The sequence below is a fragment of the Anthonomus grandis genome, chromosome 3 (assembly GCF_022605725.1).
Source record: "Anthonomus grandis grandis chromosome 3, icAntGran1.3, whole genome shotgun sequence".
NCBI classification, from domain to species: domain Eukaryota; kingdom Metazoa; phylum Arthropoda; class Insecta; order Coleoptera; family Curculionidae; genus Anthonomus; species Anthonomus grandis.
Window position 1 is genome coordinate 8,491,220 of NC_065548.1, and position 18,051 is coordinate 8,509,270.

At 34.2% G+C, this 18,051-nt stretch overlaps 3 protein-coding genes across 4 annotated transcripts in view; 1 reads left to right on the forward strand and 2 right to left on the reverse strand.

Annotated features, from left to right (window-relative positions):
- The window catches only part of LOC126734303 (FACT complex subunit Ssrp1), a 97,232-nt gene extending 94,247 nt beyond the window's left edge, over positions 1-2,985 (reverse strand). For both annotated transcript variants that reach the window (XM_050437872.1, XM_050437871.1), the window contains exons 1-2: positions 2,560-2,985; positions 2,094-2,495 (exon numbers count right to left, since the gene is read on the reverse strand). In XM_050437872.1, the coding sequence (XP_050293829.1) occupies positions 2,094-2,495; positions 2,560-2,610 (453 nt within the window). In that variant the 5' untranslated portion in view covers positions 2,611-2,985. The remainder of the gene's footprint in view (positions 1-2,093; positions 2,496-2,559) is intronic.
- A 116-nt stretch (positions 2,986-3,101) lies between these two features.
- Positions 3,102-8,747, forward strand: LOC126734308 (uncharacterized). The gene is made up of 3 exons (XM_050437881.1): positions 3,102-3,341; positions 7,710-7,726; positions 7,785-8,747. The coding sequence occupies exon 3, from the start codon at positions 7,894-7,896 to the stop codon at positions 8,476-8,478; it is 585 nt and encodes a 194-aa protein (XP_050293838.1). The 5' UTR covers positions 3,102-3,341; positions 7,710-7,726; positions 7,785-7,893; the 3' UTR covers positions 8,479-8,747.
- Positions 8,748-9,420: 673 nt separating this feature from the next.
- On the reverse strand, positions 9,421-10,668 carry LOC126734306 (tetratricopeptide repeat protein 12-like). The gene is made up of 4 exons (XM_050437878.1): positions 10,476-10,668; positions 10,201-10,411; positions 9,862-10,010; positions 9,421-9,747 (listed from the first exon to the last, which is right to left on the reverse strand). The coding sequence occupies exons 1-4, from the start codon at positions 10,563-10,565 to the stop codon at positions 9,454-9,456; spliced, it is 744 nt and encodes a 247-aa protein (XP_050293835.1). The 5' UTR covers positions 10,566-10,668; the 3' UTR covers positions 9,421-9,453.
- Between the last annotated feature and the right edge of the window lie 7,383 nt (positions 10,669-18,051).

Genomic DNA, 18,051 nt, shown 5'->3' on the forward strand with positions numbered 1-18,051 from the left:
TCAGGACAATGTTTTCTTTGCTTTTAGAGAAACTTGATGTAATATTTTTAACATTTGTAAATTTCTATATATTACACTGTGATCAATGTTAAAAGTATGGTGATATAAATAAATACTCAACAAGAACATCAGACGATCTATAAAATTGTGTTGGCTAGGTTAACACAAGTTCAAGAAGGACCTGCTATATTATATTAAAAAACTTTTATCCATTTGCCCTCCAGCTTAAAGCATATCCTAAATATCAAATCAATGTACTGGCTATGAATCTATTTTATTCTCTTGATTGTACTGTTTTATAGTTATGTCTTTATGTTAGTATACTTGTGTTTTGTTCACTAACTACTACTTTTAAATTACTTTACTCACATGGACAATTCCAATATATGTATTTTAATGTCTATGAAAATTAATAATTTGAGTTTAAATAAGTCCCCATAGCTAAGTTAAAAAATTATGGTGATCGAGATGTTATCGTAGATAGAAAAATTTGTATTTTTGAGGAGTTTAAGGGTTTCCTTAAATTTAAGAATATCTAGGGGCACGAAGAAGAATGAGTTAGAGACCCTTTTACCTATCATTGATTTAAAATAGTTGTCTTTGAATAATTTTTAAATCATTCAAAGACAACTTAGATGAAGAAACTTGCAGATTATGACTGTTTTTTTCCATTGATTTCTTCTCATTGATAATGGACCACAATTCTTTCTGCTGGGTATCATTTAAATTAGTATTTGTGTTATTAATGTAAATCTTCTTACTGACTTTTTTTTAGATATTTCAATATCATATGAATAGTACTAGAAAGAAAGTATTTCCACCAAAATACTTTTTTAGATAATCTAGACAACTCATATTACGGAGTTCGTGAAGCAGAAGTTCTAACCCTGGTCATAGTGTTGTGAGCAATGGAACGTTCCCGTTTATTCTCGAAGAACGTTCGCGACTTTTTTCGTGACGTTTATTCTCAAGAGCACGAATGAGCATGAATCAGAACGTTCCCCAAAAATGTGGACGTTCCCATTGCGTTAACGTTTGGTGTCGGTTTTTGGCAGTAACGGTCCTTTAGCAACCAGATCGCCTCCCATTAGGTTGGTTGTCGTCGATCGTTGACAGCAATGACATCTGACATTGTTGATTTTTGTGGATTTACAGATTGGTTTATTGGAAATTCATGTTATTTTTCGTGGTTAATTTATGCTTTGAATTTGAAGAGATGAAAAGTGGTTTCTAGTGTTTACTGTTGAAAATGCCAAGAAGAAAGTGCAATATTTTTAACTTTTTTTTGTTAAAATCAAGGGCTTCCACTTCTTCAAGTACTTCCAGTTGTATAAATACAGATTCCAGGACATGGTGGAGTGGGTATTGCTCAAAGACATCATTGAAAACTATCGCATTAGCTATTTTAACTTTGCTACCATCTTTGGCTGCCACTGAAAGAACTTTCAGCAAGTATTTTTTCCTGCACACAAAAAAAAGAAATTGATTAACCACTGAGAGGGCGGAGAAATTGGCATTTATTGCTTCAAATATTAATTTAGAAACAAATTTAAAGAGTCAAAGTATAAGCTCAAATACCAGCCAGTCAAACACTTCTACCAATTTAATGGAACCGAAATCAAAAAAATAAAACTCCACTACCAAATCTGGGACTGAAATTAATACCATTGAAGATGATTCTTCGGAGTCTGACAAGTCTGAATTTGATTTAACAGAAATTCTGAGTGATTTAAAATCAAGCGAGCATAAGGATAGTTCGGAGGAGAGTTCCTAAATAGGTTGTTTGAAAGTTTAACTTAAATAGAACATAAATAAACACAAACATTTTTAATTTCAGATATTTTCCTAATATGTTTCCTTTGCATTTTTTTCATTAATGCTTGTATGTGCTGAAAATTTTCGTTCATGCTCGAGGAACATTCTCGAGCATTTTACAACACTACCTGGTCAACTAGCCTTTTTTTTTATTTTTTTATTATATTTACAATAGGGAAAGCTAAATTAAAGTTCATGTACAGTTTACTGTAACATAATTGACGCTGATAAATTTTAAACTGTAATAATAAGTAACATAGTATATATGAAGGTTTTACCTGATGGAACTCCATAGTAATCTCATTTTTCCCAGCAGTACATTGTGATACATAATTTAAAGGAATCTCAAACGCCGTTTTGTCACCAACATCAAAACTCAAGACGGATCCCTCAAATTTTGCTGTGCCCCAGTTCCAGCCTTTGTAGCTCAGCTCTTTCTCGAGCATATCGATTTTGTAAGAGTTTTTAAAGAATTTGGCAATTTTTTCCTTATCTGACTCTCTGAAACCTACGTATCTGTAGAGGGTGCCGTTTTTCAAAAACAACCTTATGCCCCACGTTCCGGCAAAATTTTGAAAATTTACAGCAGAAAAATCTGAGGAGGGGATTTGATCAACTTTGCCGGTTTTGCTGTTTTTGAACACGATGTTCTGGTCGGTCATCTTGAGCCTTCCTGGGGTCTGAAAACATTCGTGAAATTGTAATAAAAATGTAGGATTTGTGGAAGACCTTTCCTGTACTCACCATGCAACCTTTGATTTCGGCGGTTACATCTGAATATTCTAGGAAATCCATGATTTAGGGCCTATTGAAGACTGAAATATAGAAAATCCCACGTTATAACGTTCCGTTTTGTCTTATAAAATTCTATTTTGTAAATAATTTTAAATAAGTTAAAATGCTGTTTTTCTGTTTTGTTTCAGAATACCGCCGAATCTGGAAAATTTTTGACAACTGACAAGTGACAATGACACATATCACCAAATAAATACTTTAAGCAATAAATAATAACAATTTATATGCTCGCGAAACGCAAGTTCAGAAAACGCGGGCGATATTCCTGATGGTCAGATTTGTATTTTGAAGAGAAATTGTTTTGGTTTCATGTTTGATCAACTTTATGTTACACACTTCGTTTATTCACAATCCAAATTAAAAATCCTAAAAAAAACAACGGTGACGTTGCCAAGTGTTTGCTATAAGGCAAGACGCAAATTGAGACGCGTATAGCGCGTGTGCCGCAACGCAGCACAGCACGTATTTTTGTAGCCTGGTGAATATTATGAAACAGCGCATATTGGTGATCACCATGTCGCACACCATGTCGCGACTCGCGTCTACGTGCAGTCGCGTGGCGCACACATAACACATAAGAATCAAACACATAAGAATTCTTATGTGTTATGTGGTGGCGCAGTGATTGAAACGCAGTTTCTCGTGCGTGAGCGTGCCTGGCTGTGTTGACAGGAGTTCATTTGCAATTTGTCTTTATTTTTACAATGGGTTCGGAAGAGCAGCTAATAGAGGTAGTCAGAAAACACAGAGAACTTTATGATACAAAACATCATATATATCAAAAAACATATATCAATAAAAGAGTAACTAAGATAGTACATAGTTTTAGTAATTTCCACTCATAACCGTTTGGTATTGCCATGGAACACTTCCCAAATTATTGAAATATTCTGTGAATTTTGCTCTCACTGTAAAAGCATGTGCCGAATTCCTCGTCTGATTAGCATGTAGTGGAACTAACTGATTCGCTGGCAATTTTTCAATGTCCTCTAACTTCCCATTAAGTGTTGATCCGGTCGTCCTTAACTAATTATGCAGCACACAAGCTGCCTTTGTAATATCTCTCACCGTATCAACTTTATTTTCGAAAGGTCTCCTAAATACACGCCATCGCGAAGCTAATATACCAAAAGAGCATTCCACGGTTTGTCGAGCTCTAGACAGTCGAGCATTAAAAACTTGCTTTTCATAATTCCCCGTTACGTGTCTTCTTAGATACGGCCTCATAAGGTTTTCTGACAAAGGGAAAGCTTATCTCGCACAAAAACATATGGCATCGGATCAGCAATGTTTGGCAGCATTGTATCTTCATGATTCTTTTGCCCAATGCACTGCTGGAAATAAACTTCCATCACTAAATCTTCCCATAGCTCCAACGTCAATAGTGGTAAATCTATAATCTGCATCAACTGTTGCCAACAACACCACAGAGAATGTATGTTTATAATTGAAGTATGAAGATCCGCTTTTGCCGGGTTTCCTAATTAAATTTTTTTCTAATAATTTCCTAATAATAGCGGCAAAAAACCAAGGGCAACCACCTCCCCCTCCTTAAAAAATCTAGTTTCTTGCTATTACCAGAACACCCGCGGCCTGCGCTCCAAGACCAATACCTGCTTTAGTGCTGCGTCTACTTCTGGCTATGATATTATTTCCATCACAGAAACTTGGCTCCAAAATGATATACTTGATGGTGAAATCCTTCCCAACTCATACGTAATGTACCGTTCTGACAGAAGAATTGACCTTGTTGCTGCTTCAAGGGGTGGTGGTGTTCTACTGGGGATTCTGAACCACTTCTCCTCGGAAGCCCTCGACCTCTCTGCGATCAGCCAAGAAATACCGGAAATCGATCTGGTAGGATGTAAAGTCAAATTTAATCATTTCATACTGTATATTTTTGTATTGTACGTTCCTCCTTCCATCGACTCCGTGCAATTAGAACGCTTTCTCGAAGCCTTTTCCATGGTTAATGTAATCTATTCTGAACATGTGATTATCCTGGGAGACTTTAATGTCCCCACTTATATTGAACACTCGGTAGCTCCCAATAGTAAATGTCAACTTCTAAGTAATTTTTTTGATTTCCTAAACTATAAGCAATTCAATAACGTGGTAAATAACAATCTTCGCTGTTTGGATTTAATCTTTGCAAGCTTTAATATCTCTGTACTTAACAGCGGTGCATCTCTTGTCCCGGAGGATACCTACCATCCTTCTTTGTCATTTGAATTCCATGCTGGCCTTATCTCTCTCAATAACCTACCCCTTAATAAAGCTGAAATAAAGGAATTTAATTTTAGAAAGGCTAACTTTCCGCTTTTGTATCAGCTGCTGCTAGATACTGATTGGTCGCCTGTCATGGTGCAGCAGGACGTCAACTCCGCATGTGATGTTTTTTATGATATACTGAACAACACTTTCGCTAGAGCGGTACCCTTCAAGGTAAAACGTAAAAGACGTTTCCCTCCCTGGTTTTCGGCGGACATAATTCGTAATATATATAAAAAGGAAAGAGCATTTCGTGATTTTAAGATTTCCAAGTCTAAACATCATCTAGAGATATTTAGATCTCTGCGCAAGACAATTAAAGCTCTAACTGCACAAGCCTACAAAATGTACATCCATAGTATTGAGAACAAAATAACCTCCGATCCGAGTGAATTTTGGTCTTTTATTCGAAGCAAACGTAATCAGTCTCAAATTCCCGGCTCAATGAAGCTTTCTAACCAATCATACAATACGCCTGACAGCATTGTGTCCGCTTTTGGAGATTATTTCAGGAGTGTATACACGAACTCACTTCCCAGCGATCATCCTGTCGTCTCTGAACCTCCGTTAACTTGCATAGACGTCGTCGCGCTCGCGGCTACCGACATTATAATGGGGAGCAAGTGTCTCAAAAGCAAAATGACCTCTGGCCCAGATCTTATTCCTAGTTTTTTAGCTAAGGACTGCCCTGTTGCACTTACAGACCCTCTGCTCCACATTTTTAATCTGATCCTTAACACAGGTATTTTTCCCAATATCTGGAAGCAAGCTAAAGTTTGCCCTATCTTTAAAAAGGGCGATGCTGGAACAATAGAGAATTACCGCTCTATATCCATTCTGTGCAATTTCTCAAAGTTATTCGAGTTGGCTCTCTATAAATTAATTTTTCCCAAGGTAAAGTCCATGCTGGCCAATGATCAACATGGCTTTGTTTCTGGCCGCTCATGTACTACAAACCTAGCATTCTTCTCTCAGTTTGTGTGCGAAGCACTTAATGATAGAAGCCAAATCGATGTTATCTACACAGACTTCCAAAAGGCTTTTGACCAGATTGACCACTTTATCCTATTAAATAAGCTTGAACGCCAGTTTGGATTCTCCGATCGCTTGATAAAGCTCCTTAACTCTTATTTAGTTGACCGCTCTCAGTTTGTAGTGGTCGAAGGCTTTAGATCTGCTTGTTTTTCACCCACCTCTGGAATTCCTCAGGGCTCTAACTTGGGCCCCCTTCTCTTTAACGTTTTCGCTAATGACTTGATCTCCACCCTCAATTGCTCTCGGTTAGCATATGCTGATGACCTAAAGCTTTTCCATAGGATTGACTCTATAGCAGATTGTGGTCTACTGCAAGAGAACATCAATACTGTACACCATTGGTGCACTTTGAACCGGCTTAACCTTAATGTTTCCAAGTGTAATGCGGCCAGCTACTTTCGTATCAAAAGTCCAATTGCCTTTAATTACTCAGTTAATGGAGAGTCTCTGGCAAGGTCTACCTGTTTCAAGGATCTTGGAGTCACCTTTGACCAAAAATTTTCTTTTATCCCCCACATCGAAGATACTGTTTCTAGAGCTACTCGCATGCTAGGCTTTATTATTAGAAATTGCAAACTTTTTTTGAACACTGCCACTGCCAAAACGCTCTACTATGCATTTGTTAGATCCAGGCTGGACTACTGCTCCCTCATTTGGTCTCCCATTTACAACCAGCACATTCACCTATTAGAATCAGTCCAACGGCGATTCCTTAAATGTTTGGCATTTAAGGATGATGGAGTCTATCCTCCAAGGGGTTTTGACCATAACCTGCTGCTCTCTAGATATACTGAACGGTCACTTGCGAAGAGGGGAGAAATGCATTCGGTGAAATTCTTGTTTAATTTACTTAACCATAAAATTGAGTGCCCATCCCTTTTGCAAAGGATTTGCTTTCATATACCACGCCCAGGATCCAGACAGTGTCCAGCTTTTAACTTGGACACAGCCAGGTCCAACATTCTGTACCAGAGTCCTATTCACTTTATGTGTCAAAACTTTAATACTATTGCTGATTCTTGTGACATTCACCATGACGATTTGGCACTTATCTTGAATCACCTGCGTATGGTCGGTGGGGAAGGCTAGGTTATTTAGTTTTTAGTTATTTAGTTTTTAGCTTGAATACATTTATTTACTCATTTTTTTTTTTTTGGTCTTTTGATTTAAATTAATTCTTGATTCTTATCCTAATTTAGTGTTGATTTTTTATTATTTGTTTTCTCAAGTTCACTACTTTTTTTTTTTTATTATATAGCAATTCTTTTATAGTTCTTTTATAGTTTAGTTGCATGAATCTAATACAATTCATGCATTCGTACATTTGTATATTTAATTGATTTTCCTGTAACTGGGTATATGTAACCTGTTGGAAATAAAGCTAAATAAATAAATAAATAAACAATATGCTTACCATCCACTGCTCCAACACAGTGTGGAAATTGCCATCTTTGCTCAAATCGTAAAGCAGCTGATTTCCATGTTTCAGTTGTAGGTTCTGGTAAATATATTGGTTGCATATGCTCCAATCCAAATTGCAATAGCTACTTCTTTTACAATATTAGATACCGTTCTGTCGCCCATTCTAAAGTTGTAAGCGATACTTTTATAACTGTCTCCAGATGCTAAATATCTGAAACAAATAAAGTTTTATAATAAGATATTTTAAGTGTTCTTAAACATAGAGTGATAGATCATACTAAATTAATTATACTTTACTAAAATTTTAAGAAAATGTATTCTAAAAATGCTTAAAGTGCTATCTAATTGTTAAAGTTGTAATTTTGTTTCAGGGGAGGAGGCAAAAAATGTATGGTTGAAATTAAGAGGTAATATATAAATAAGTTATATATAAAGAGGAATAATAGCTATAGGGATGCACGTCGACGACAACAAAAATGCCTGAGAAGTGGAGCCGCTCCAGAGAACGTCAAGCTCTGGAGGTTTCAAAAGCAAATGTAATTTCTCGATCCCTTTATGTCAACTGGACCACGAGAAGGAAATATTGTTGTCGATAGCGATGATGACTCAAGAATTTTTCCAGAAACGGCAGAAACTGTAAACTTGGAAAATGACGGAATTGCACGTGAAGAGGAAGAGTGCTTACAATTCGGTCCTGCTGAAGATGCTTCTCAAATTCTTGAAGAATGTAATGATGTTGAACTCCCGCCCAGCGTTGCTAAAAATGCGACCAATACTCAAAGCACGAAACGTCCAGCAGCTTTAAGAGCTAATTCCATGCAAGTTACGCACAAGAAAAAGCGAAGCAATAAAGACGATTTATGTGACACCCTAAGACAATCTATACAACAGCGAAATGAGAGGGCACGACAACGAGCGGACGATAGAAAAACGTTATTACAACAAAACAGTAACTTCGATGACCCCCTTTATAACTTTTTTATATCGATGTATCAGCTTACAAAAAAGATGCCACCCAAATATCAACACAAGGTCAGAGGTCAAGTTTACAATTCAGTAGCCGAAGCAGAAGCAGATATTATGTACCCCCCATCTGACCGACCATTCTGCAATCTCTTTTCACGATTTCTCTTCACGTAGCAATACATCAAATCCTTCTTATGCAATTTCACCCCATTATCAGCCTCTGGAACCAGTCCATACCAGTTTCCCTAATGATCAGGAAGGACATCTAGAAAATGAGCAAACAAGCCATCAACACAGAATAAACGATCTCATGATCTCTGAGATCGTTTATTCTGTGCCATCACCCTACATCCGGAAGTTCGCTGGTTAATTTCATAGAGCGATTTCAATAAACTTTCACACTTCTTTTCTATGCAATTTACCTATTTATGATTGTTCAATAAAGATATGTCTATAGGTACACTTTTAATATTTACTTACCTCAAGAAAACTGCAAGTTTTTCTTCAGTACCAATCGGCTTTTGGGCATTACATCCCTCTGAATTAATTGATGGTTTTATTATCTCGTGTAATTCATTAAACTGTTTTCGATTCATACGAAAGTAATTAGTACAAACACCATCAGGAAATTCGGATGTCATTTTAAATTGTCCATGACTCCTTCTTTTTGATAAATAAAAATTATTTGGAGATTTCCATTTTTTGGCCATCAATAAATGGAACAATACCACTTCTTTTTCAGCATCACTATCTGACTCTGACTCTGAACTAAGGGAATCTAAATAAATATAATTATTTCTTATAAAATCACTCATCTTTTGAAAGTCACGTCGACCGTCGCATTGAGGGATTAAAAAACTGTGTCTCAATATGCGAGACGTGTGGCATGTGCGCGTCGCGTCTCTCTTGTCACGTCACCTCCCACGCGCTATACATAGATAAAGAATATATATTGGGTTATATATATATATTGGCGCTATACGCGTCTCAATTTGCGCCTTGCCTAAATGATGCTATTTTTTTTATTAGTCTATTCAGCTGAAGGCTCGTTCATGCCCTCACAAATTATAAGCTTTCCTAAGGTACTACTAGAGGCGAAATTAAAAAAGCTTAACATTTATTTTAAAAAAACCATATATTGCCAACAAACTATAGTTCACCATTATCATCGCTAGCAGTCAAATCGTTACAATACTGCTCGATAAATTTAACTTCTTCTGGATTTCTTTTCTTGGCTTCAACTACCGCCTTACCGAATTCCTCCTTTTCCTCACACAGAAAATGTATTTTCGCCAATAAAAGCCAAGATTTTAAGCCATTTTCGTTGATCCTTAGGGCCCACTCCTTAAGGTCGGCCTTGGCTTTCTCATAGAGCCCCAATTTTATATAAGTTAGAGCCCTATTGTTATATAGTAATGCGCTGTCCTTTATTTGTTCTATCGCCTGAAACGTAAGGTCGAGGAAGAGTAACGTTTTAATTATCCTAAGTTTATACAGAAATAAACACATTTTTTTCGTTCAGTCGCAGCATATTGGCAAATTTTAAATAACATTTACCTTCGTGTATAAAACCAGAGCTTTCTCAAACTCGGCCCTCCTGAAGGCGAGCGTGGCCTGCTTTTTAAATGTTTCCATTTTTTCGGTCCTTACTAGTCTGTCTTTGTATCTCCTGTCTGCATCTTTTTCCACTTCTGCCATGAATGACTCTGAATTTGATATAAACAATTTAAACAAGGCAAATTGCCGCCACTTGTCAATTGTCACCTGACTTGAGCATTTGACAATGACAATTGACAACTGACTTGAGCATATGACAATGACAATTGAGAACTAATACAGCATTGCCACGCGTATTTATTTTACTTAAATTATCAATATGGGGACCAAAATATGTACCTTTTGACATTTCGTTGGGATTCTTGCTGTCCTCCGCTTTTAAGGCTTGTTTATTAAACATTGTTTTATCGCTGGTCACTTTCATGTCGATTCGCTCCTCATCGAGATGCTCCGTAACGGTTTCCTCGCCCAAATACTTCTTTGCCTCTAGATCGCCGATTTTTTGGACATTTTTGTCTTTCGAGGCCAATTTTTTTATTATCCGATCTACCTGATGCACACCATAAAGTAAATATCAATAAAACTTATTGCATTATATTAAAGAAGTTCGGTACCTCGTTTACTCTATGCAGGAAATTATTGAATTCCTCGTCTACATTTCCTAGTTCGGCCACTTTTTCTAACAACGCCAGTTTTTCCTCCATGACAAGATATGACGTTATTGATCAAACATGTCGTGGTGACGTCGTAATAAAGTGGAAGAGGGAAGGTTAATTAGGCATTCGGAAATTATATATACAGGAATGTTTATATATTACAGGGCTTTGGTTTGCGCTGTTGCCAACTGCAGGAAATTCTTTTCACTTCGATTTTATTTAAAAAAAAAGGGAATTATTTTTTCCAGTTCTTTATCCTGTATATTTATCTGATCAACGCAACCAAACTTAATCCTCCGCTATAATTTCCCTTAATGACTAATGATCTTTTACAGAGTAACACCTCTAAAACCATAGCAAAAGTGGTCACCGAGTAATACTCAGTGATTCACGTAATCAAATGCTTTGGAGAAATCACAGAAAAACTTTGCGAATGCGTCACCAATATTCTAGTTTAAATAAAGGTCCTTTGGATAGGCAAAGTATCCTTAGTGAGGAAGGTGATCATTCTTCATTCTTAACCAACATAACTGAGGTAGATAGATATCGTAAAGGTGAGATGAATCTAACCAGCCGAGTCATTTGCTTCACCACCTTTTATATAAGGTTTAACAACATATAACTATAACGTTATTCGGAGCTGTTTCAAAAGAAACATTAAAATTTAAAAGTGGAAAGAGCTTGATCTGGCAGACTTTGAAGAATCTTAACAGTACTGTTATCTGTTGATGAACATTTTTAACCGTATGTACGTACATCTATCCTAGTGAAGTACAAGTAACCCTTGACAGAAATACATTGTATAAAAGCTAGGGAATGTAGTTAGAGGTTTAGATTATCTGTCAGCTTCTTTGCTATTGAACAGTTAAACTCGTTAAATATATTTGCGTCAATTGGATGGTGTTTAGTTTCCATTGAGTTACTTCTGAATTCACTAATAATACTCTAACTTTCTTGAGTTTAAATGGGAAGCACTTATTAAAAATGCTGAAGACAAGATCAATGAAAAGGTCGGAAGAAACAAGAGAACTGTATATTATTATAATAAAGGTCTTAGGTTGGATTACCATATAAATTCAATTAGGAGTAAAGCTTTGAAGCTATTGGGTTTTATTAGTCGAACTTTATAACATTTTAATGACTTTCAATGTCTATAAAGGGCTCTACTTTATTGCTCCTATGTGCGATCTATAGTAGAATATGCTAATCCAGTTCGGTCGCCACAATATACATTGAATTATTGGTTAAGGTGCAAAAAAAAATCCTTAGACTTACTTATTGCTTTTAAACTTGGCATATCTATAGAAGACATTAATTGCAATTATATGGAAAATCTCTTAAATTTAAATTCTTTGAAAGATCCTTGTGTAATATTTGATCTGTTCACTTTGTATAAATTAGTTAACAATGTATTTAATTGTTAGATATTATCACTCTTAAATTCGCTCAAAAACTCACTAATTTCACTTAATTTAGAATAAATTAGACAGAATAAATTATGGTATACTGTAGACTAGCTAATAATTACAACTATACAAGCTAACAACTTTAGTTTTTTTAAGTGACTTTATCCTGGAAAGATTGATCGTAGATATCCCTGAGGAAATTACAATTTACGACTGAAAATAGTGCTTTTAAAAATTATTTTACCAACTCCTCCGATTGTACCACTGAGGTCCAGATGAATATTTTTGGAATACCTGGAAGAAATAAAAAGATTTTTCAATGGATCACTCTGGAAATTTGGATTCTAAATGGCTTAAAAAGCTAAAAAAAATGGCCCAAAATAATTCTAAATAAAGTAAAAGACTGAATATTACGCTAAAGCTTTTAAAAGCTAATTTTACCAAACAATCAGGGCTTCCAACTTTCAGATGATTTATCTTCGATCTTCTAGAAAAAATGTATGGTTTCTCCTGAAATGTGCTTGGAAAAAATAAAAGAAATTTCAGTAACAGAACTGGAAAGTTGGATATTAAATACTACTCATAACTGTATTAATAATTGGATTATAATACATCGTAAAATAATAGATATCGATTTTAATTAAATGTGACAAATAAAGGACAACTCCGCGATTATAACAGAGCCGATTCATAATTAAAGGTAAAACAAAAAACCATGGAAATCTTGGTCTAAAAACGTCTTCAATAAATCAATATATAAATAATTTTAAAAAATTAAAAGAGAAAAGAATCAGTCAGTAATTTGTTCTTCTTATATTTAATACATTCTGAGAGTTTCCGTAGTGATAAAGATTTTGTCTCGTTGGAAATATTGTACCACATTTTTGTTGCAATAAAACTGAATGACTTTTGAAAATTTGTTGAATGATATTGAGGTATTAAATAGTCCTCAATACAGCGAGTTTGATAAGGATCATCTCTAGATATAAATAGTTGATACAAATAAGGTGGCATTTTGGTTCTATCAGTGTTTGTGAGTGATGAGAATGTAGCTCTTGTCGGTTGTGTAACAAGCATATTGTAAATTAAGAGACGCCTGGAGGTTTGTTAAACAACTCACTTCATGGACATCTATTAAAATCACCAACAACATTTATGATTAATCTTACTACTAACTGAAAACAAAGACAAAAGCACTTCAAAAGATTTAAAGATCTCTCTAAAATTATGGTTGGATGGACAACAAACATATAATATATAATATAAAAATTGAAAACTTGGAAAAATTGAATCCATTTTATTTTAAGAAGGAACTGTAGTATAATTGTTAATGAAGCATAGCCCTCCACTATTATTACGATGTCAAATTTCATAACATTCAACTGAGTTTTGTTCCGTTGAAAAATGCCATGATTTTTTATTAAAAGAGGATATTTTTTATTCATCACTTCTCATTAAATTTAAAACCACTTCTAATAAGCAATTTCACAATCATCTTAAAGTAGAAAATGTCTTCTATAATTTTAAAAGAGCTGATCTTAGAATACTATATACTAGTTTCCTGAAAATAAATTGGGATATGCATTACTCTGTTAATAATGTCAATACAGCTGTCGAACTTTTTTTATAAGAAAATGTATTCTTATCTAGATAAATATGTTCCTAAAACATCGAAAAGAAAGCGCACATATCCGCCATGATTTACTCCACAAATACTAAGACTAATTAAGCAAAAACATAGAGCCTGGAAAAAATATAAGCCAATCAATATGACTAGGTAAACATGACTAAGTAACTTTCGCAACTTGCGCATACAAATAAAAGCAGACATTGATCACTCATATAAATCCTACTGCTCTAACCTTGAACAAAATTCTTCAACACAACCCAACAACTTTTAGAAGTTGATTTTAAGTTCACAAAAAAAAAAACAGTTCTATGCCTTGTAATAACTGGTTCTCTCCTAACTGACCCCCAAAAAATAACAGACTCCTTTGCTGAATTTTTTTATAACTCATACACTAGCACATCCCAACAGAAGATAACTAAAATCAACTACTCACATTCTGATACTATTACCATCACAGCTATCACAGAAAATGAAGTACTAAGTGCTTTAAAATCAGACCCAAAGCCCGATAAAATGCCTGCATTTCTTATATTTGACTGTGCATATGCTTTTTGTAAACCGCTAACAATATTGTTTAATCTTACTCTCAGAATTAAAGAATTTCCTCTGTTCTGGAAAAAATCTAAAATTATCCCTGTTCATAAAAAAATGATAAAAATCTTATATATAACTATCGGCCAGTTACACTTAGTAACAACTTTTCTAAAGTTTTTGAGCGGGTCCTTCATTCAGCATTATACTTTCCTATAAAACATCTAATAGACACTAGACAGCAGGGGCTTCATGAAGGGCAGATCCACTACCACTAAGCTTATTACAATCACGGACTTTATATCAGAATCTACAAATGATAATTCTCAAATTGATGTAGTCTATACAGATTTCTCGAAAGCTTTCGACCGTCTTGACCATTCCATTCTTATATCAAATCTTTCTGACGAATTTGAGTTTTTAACTCGTTTAACTCTTATCTCACTAAACGTCCTCAACATGTTGAATGCTTTAGACACAGCTCAACTGAAATAGTCGCTCCTTCAGGCGTACCACAAGGCTCCATATTGGAACCTCTACTTTTCAACTCTTTTATTAATACCATTTCTAAGCACCTAGAAGTAAAAAGCTTATTATACTGTGATGATAAAAAATTATACTGTAGAATTTATACTATTGAGGACTGCATTAAACTCCAAGCAGCCTCAGTGAATGAATGGTGCAAGAATGACAACTTGCCTCTAAATGCTGTGTGGTCTCCTACTCCTTAAAAAAGAACTGTGTCACTTACCAATCCAAAAATGGATAATGTGACACGATCAAGATCAACCCACTTCAAAGATTTGGGAGTCATTTTTGATACCTCACTTTTATTTAGTTTTCATATCGAAGATATCATCAAAAGAAGTTATGAAATGCTGGGTTTTGTTGTCAGGAACTCTCCATTCTTTGAGAATAACTCTAGCATTAAACTCCTGTACTTTACCTATGTCCGTTCAATTTTGGAATATTCTTCTTAAGTCTGGTCGCCTTACTATCAGGACCATATTCAAGAGCTGGAAAATATACAGCGGAAATTTCTTAAATTCCTTTGGTTTAAATGCGAAAGAGTGTACCCGGAAATCGGCTTCTTACATGCTCGTTTGCTTGAAAGATTTCAGGTAAAATCCTTACAGGAAAGAAGGGATTCGGCAGGTTTACACTTCTTACATAACAAATCCGGTATTAAAAATGTATGGGTTTATAATGGGTATATAGTGTACCCATTTAACTCTATTAAAAGCTAAATCAATATTTGAGCAGTAATGTATAGGTAGCTAAAAAGAGATATTAGATGGAGTAGGCAGATATCCGAAAAATGATGAAAAAATTATTTTAATTAGTGCAGTTTTTTTAATTGTTTTTATCATTTATTTTCGTCGAAATGTTCCCAAATTTTTATCAATAATTTTTATTTCTGCAATTAAAGTAATTAATAAATAATTTTAATAATTAAGAAAATTATTATTTGTATGTAAGGGTAATTAAAATATTTATTTCAGGTTTAATTGGTTAGTTTAATTAATTGTCTTATATTTCTAATTGATGATGAAACAAGGTGAGAATAAAAATGATCCGTTAGTACAATATTTAGTAAAAAAATTAAAATTATAAATGTTGTAACAATTAATATACATTTAGGTAGTATAAATTATTTACTGGCGTAATTGACTCGACAGAGATCTTGCAACTTCTAAATTTACACACTCCTCGGCTGTCAGTTCGCAGTTCTCAAACTTTTTACCTTTCAATACCTCGAGCATTACAAAATTTTCGCCTATACGTAGAGCTTGCAATACATACAACTCTATACAGAATCAATGCGATATATTTAACTGTAGCCTAGCCGAAAATAAAAAAATTCGCTTAGTTTAGATAATCTTGTTTTTTTCTTTTTTATATATTTATTAATAATTTATCATATCTATAATATTAATTTTATTTTGATAAGATGATTTCATGTTTATATATATCGTTTCCACTCTATTATTGGAGTTTCTCTGTTGAGTGATGTAAATAAATAAATAAATAAACAAAATAGGATCTGATTCTTAAAACACCCTGTATATAGAGAAATGTTGGCAACAACGGTCGTCTGGCTCGCTCTCTCTCTCTGGTCTTTCGGGTAACATCTTGCTTGAGAATATGCGAGGCGTCGTCGTCGTCATATTTAAAACGTCGCCTGCGTGTGTTTATACAGATACACGAATTATGTAAGGTGTCTAGACTACTAGAATTTATAAATATGATACAACATTGCGGTTTACTACAGACCGGCCACCGAGCAGACAACATCCCGTGATCAATTTTCTTGTATTAAAACCCGTTAAACAGTGTGTCGCTAAAATGATGATCGTCTCCTCGATACTGATAAGGAGGTTTTTGTTGTATGACTTAGAGTTCATATACACACTGAGAAAAAAGGAGAGGATTTAAATTGTTTAAAAAGAAAAGTTCTTCTCTCTAAGCAATTTCGAATTTCTTTTGACGGGTTATTTATTTAGGTAACCAAAGGCACTATTTATACTATACTAACTTAGTATACTATACTATACTATACTAACTATTTTTAGATAGGAACCAAAACATTTCGACTAATAGTCATAGCAATTATTCCAATTACTTAAATCTAGATTTAAATTTTAACTAAAATTAAAGCTTCTATTGCTGATGTAACTCTGTAGATATAATCTTGCCTAGAATTGCCCTATTTTTGAAATATTAATAGTTTTTAACTTGTTTATATCCTTCAGTAATTTCAACTCTTTTATAAAGAATTTCAGGGAGTTCCAACCATTTTTAATTTTTTGCAGGTATTTGCACCTTTTTTTACATTGGTTTTATGCTTTTGAACCGGTTCTTCATGTCTTCCAGAAACTCTAGGAAATCATTCTTAATATCCACTCCAGTTGGATTTTTTTCCTATTTTTCCAAGTATTTGTACATTTAATATATTGGATCATTCCTTCCAGGCTTTTTTTTTTAATTCATTTTATGCAATTAAAGTCTTTATTTTTCCAGGATTACTGGTACATTTATTGTTACATACTAAATTATTACATTAATAATACTGATAGAACTTATCTATATCTATGAGCAAGGATATGTAATATCTTATGAGGAAATATAAACTGTCAATTATTATTATTTTTTTCAGATATGGATTCATAAAAGCGTCAATTTTTCCAAGCAGTTGAAGTATTTTTTATTACATCCAGGCAAGTGCAGTTCTTTCCCATTTTTCCAGGTATTTATATAGTTAAAATATTTTATCATTCCTGTCAGTTCTTTTATAATTGAGCAAGTTATTTAAGGCAATTAAATTATTCATTTCTATCAGGATTTCCAAGTTTTTCCTCCAGATATGGATTCGTAAAAAAGTCCAATTTTTTTCAAGCATTGACGTCTTTTGAAATACTTCCAGGAGTTATTTCCCATTTTCACAAGTGAAAATCCTGGATTATTTTTTCCAGACACTTGAAGCAATTTCATTTGTATTTTTACAAGTAGTTAGGTACAATCTGGGTTAATTGGTTCTAGGCATTTAAAGTATTTTTTACTATTTCCAGGCCTGTGGAGTCATTTTTCAGTTCCTTCCTATGGATTTATAAAAACGTCAATTTGTTCCAAGCAGTTGAAGTATTTTTTTTTATACTTCCAGGCAGTTAGAGTTATTTTCCGATTTGTCAGGTACATACATAGATAAATCTTGGATCATTTCTTCACTTAAAGCAATTTTATATTTTCAAGTAGTTATAATGTTGGTTACTTTATTCTAGGCATTTGAAGTATTTTTTAGTACTTCCAGGCCTATGGAGTCATTTTTAATTTCTTCCAGGCATTTGGAGCTTTTTTTAAGTTATTTTAAGCAATTGAATTCTCTATTTCTTCCAGGACTGCCAAGTAGTTAAAGCTATATTTCATTTCCTACAGATATGGATTTGTAAAAAGGCCAATTTCTTTCAAG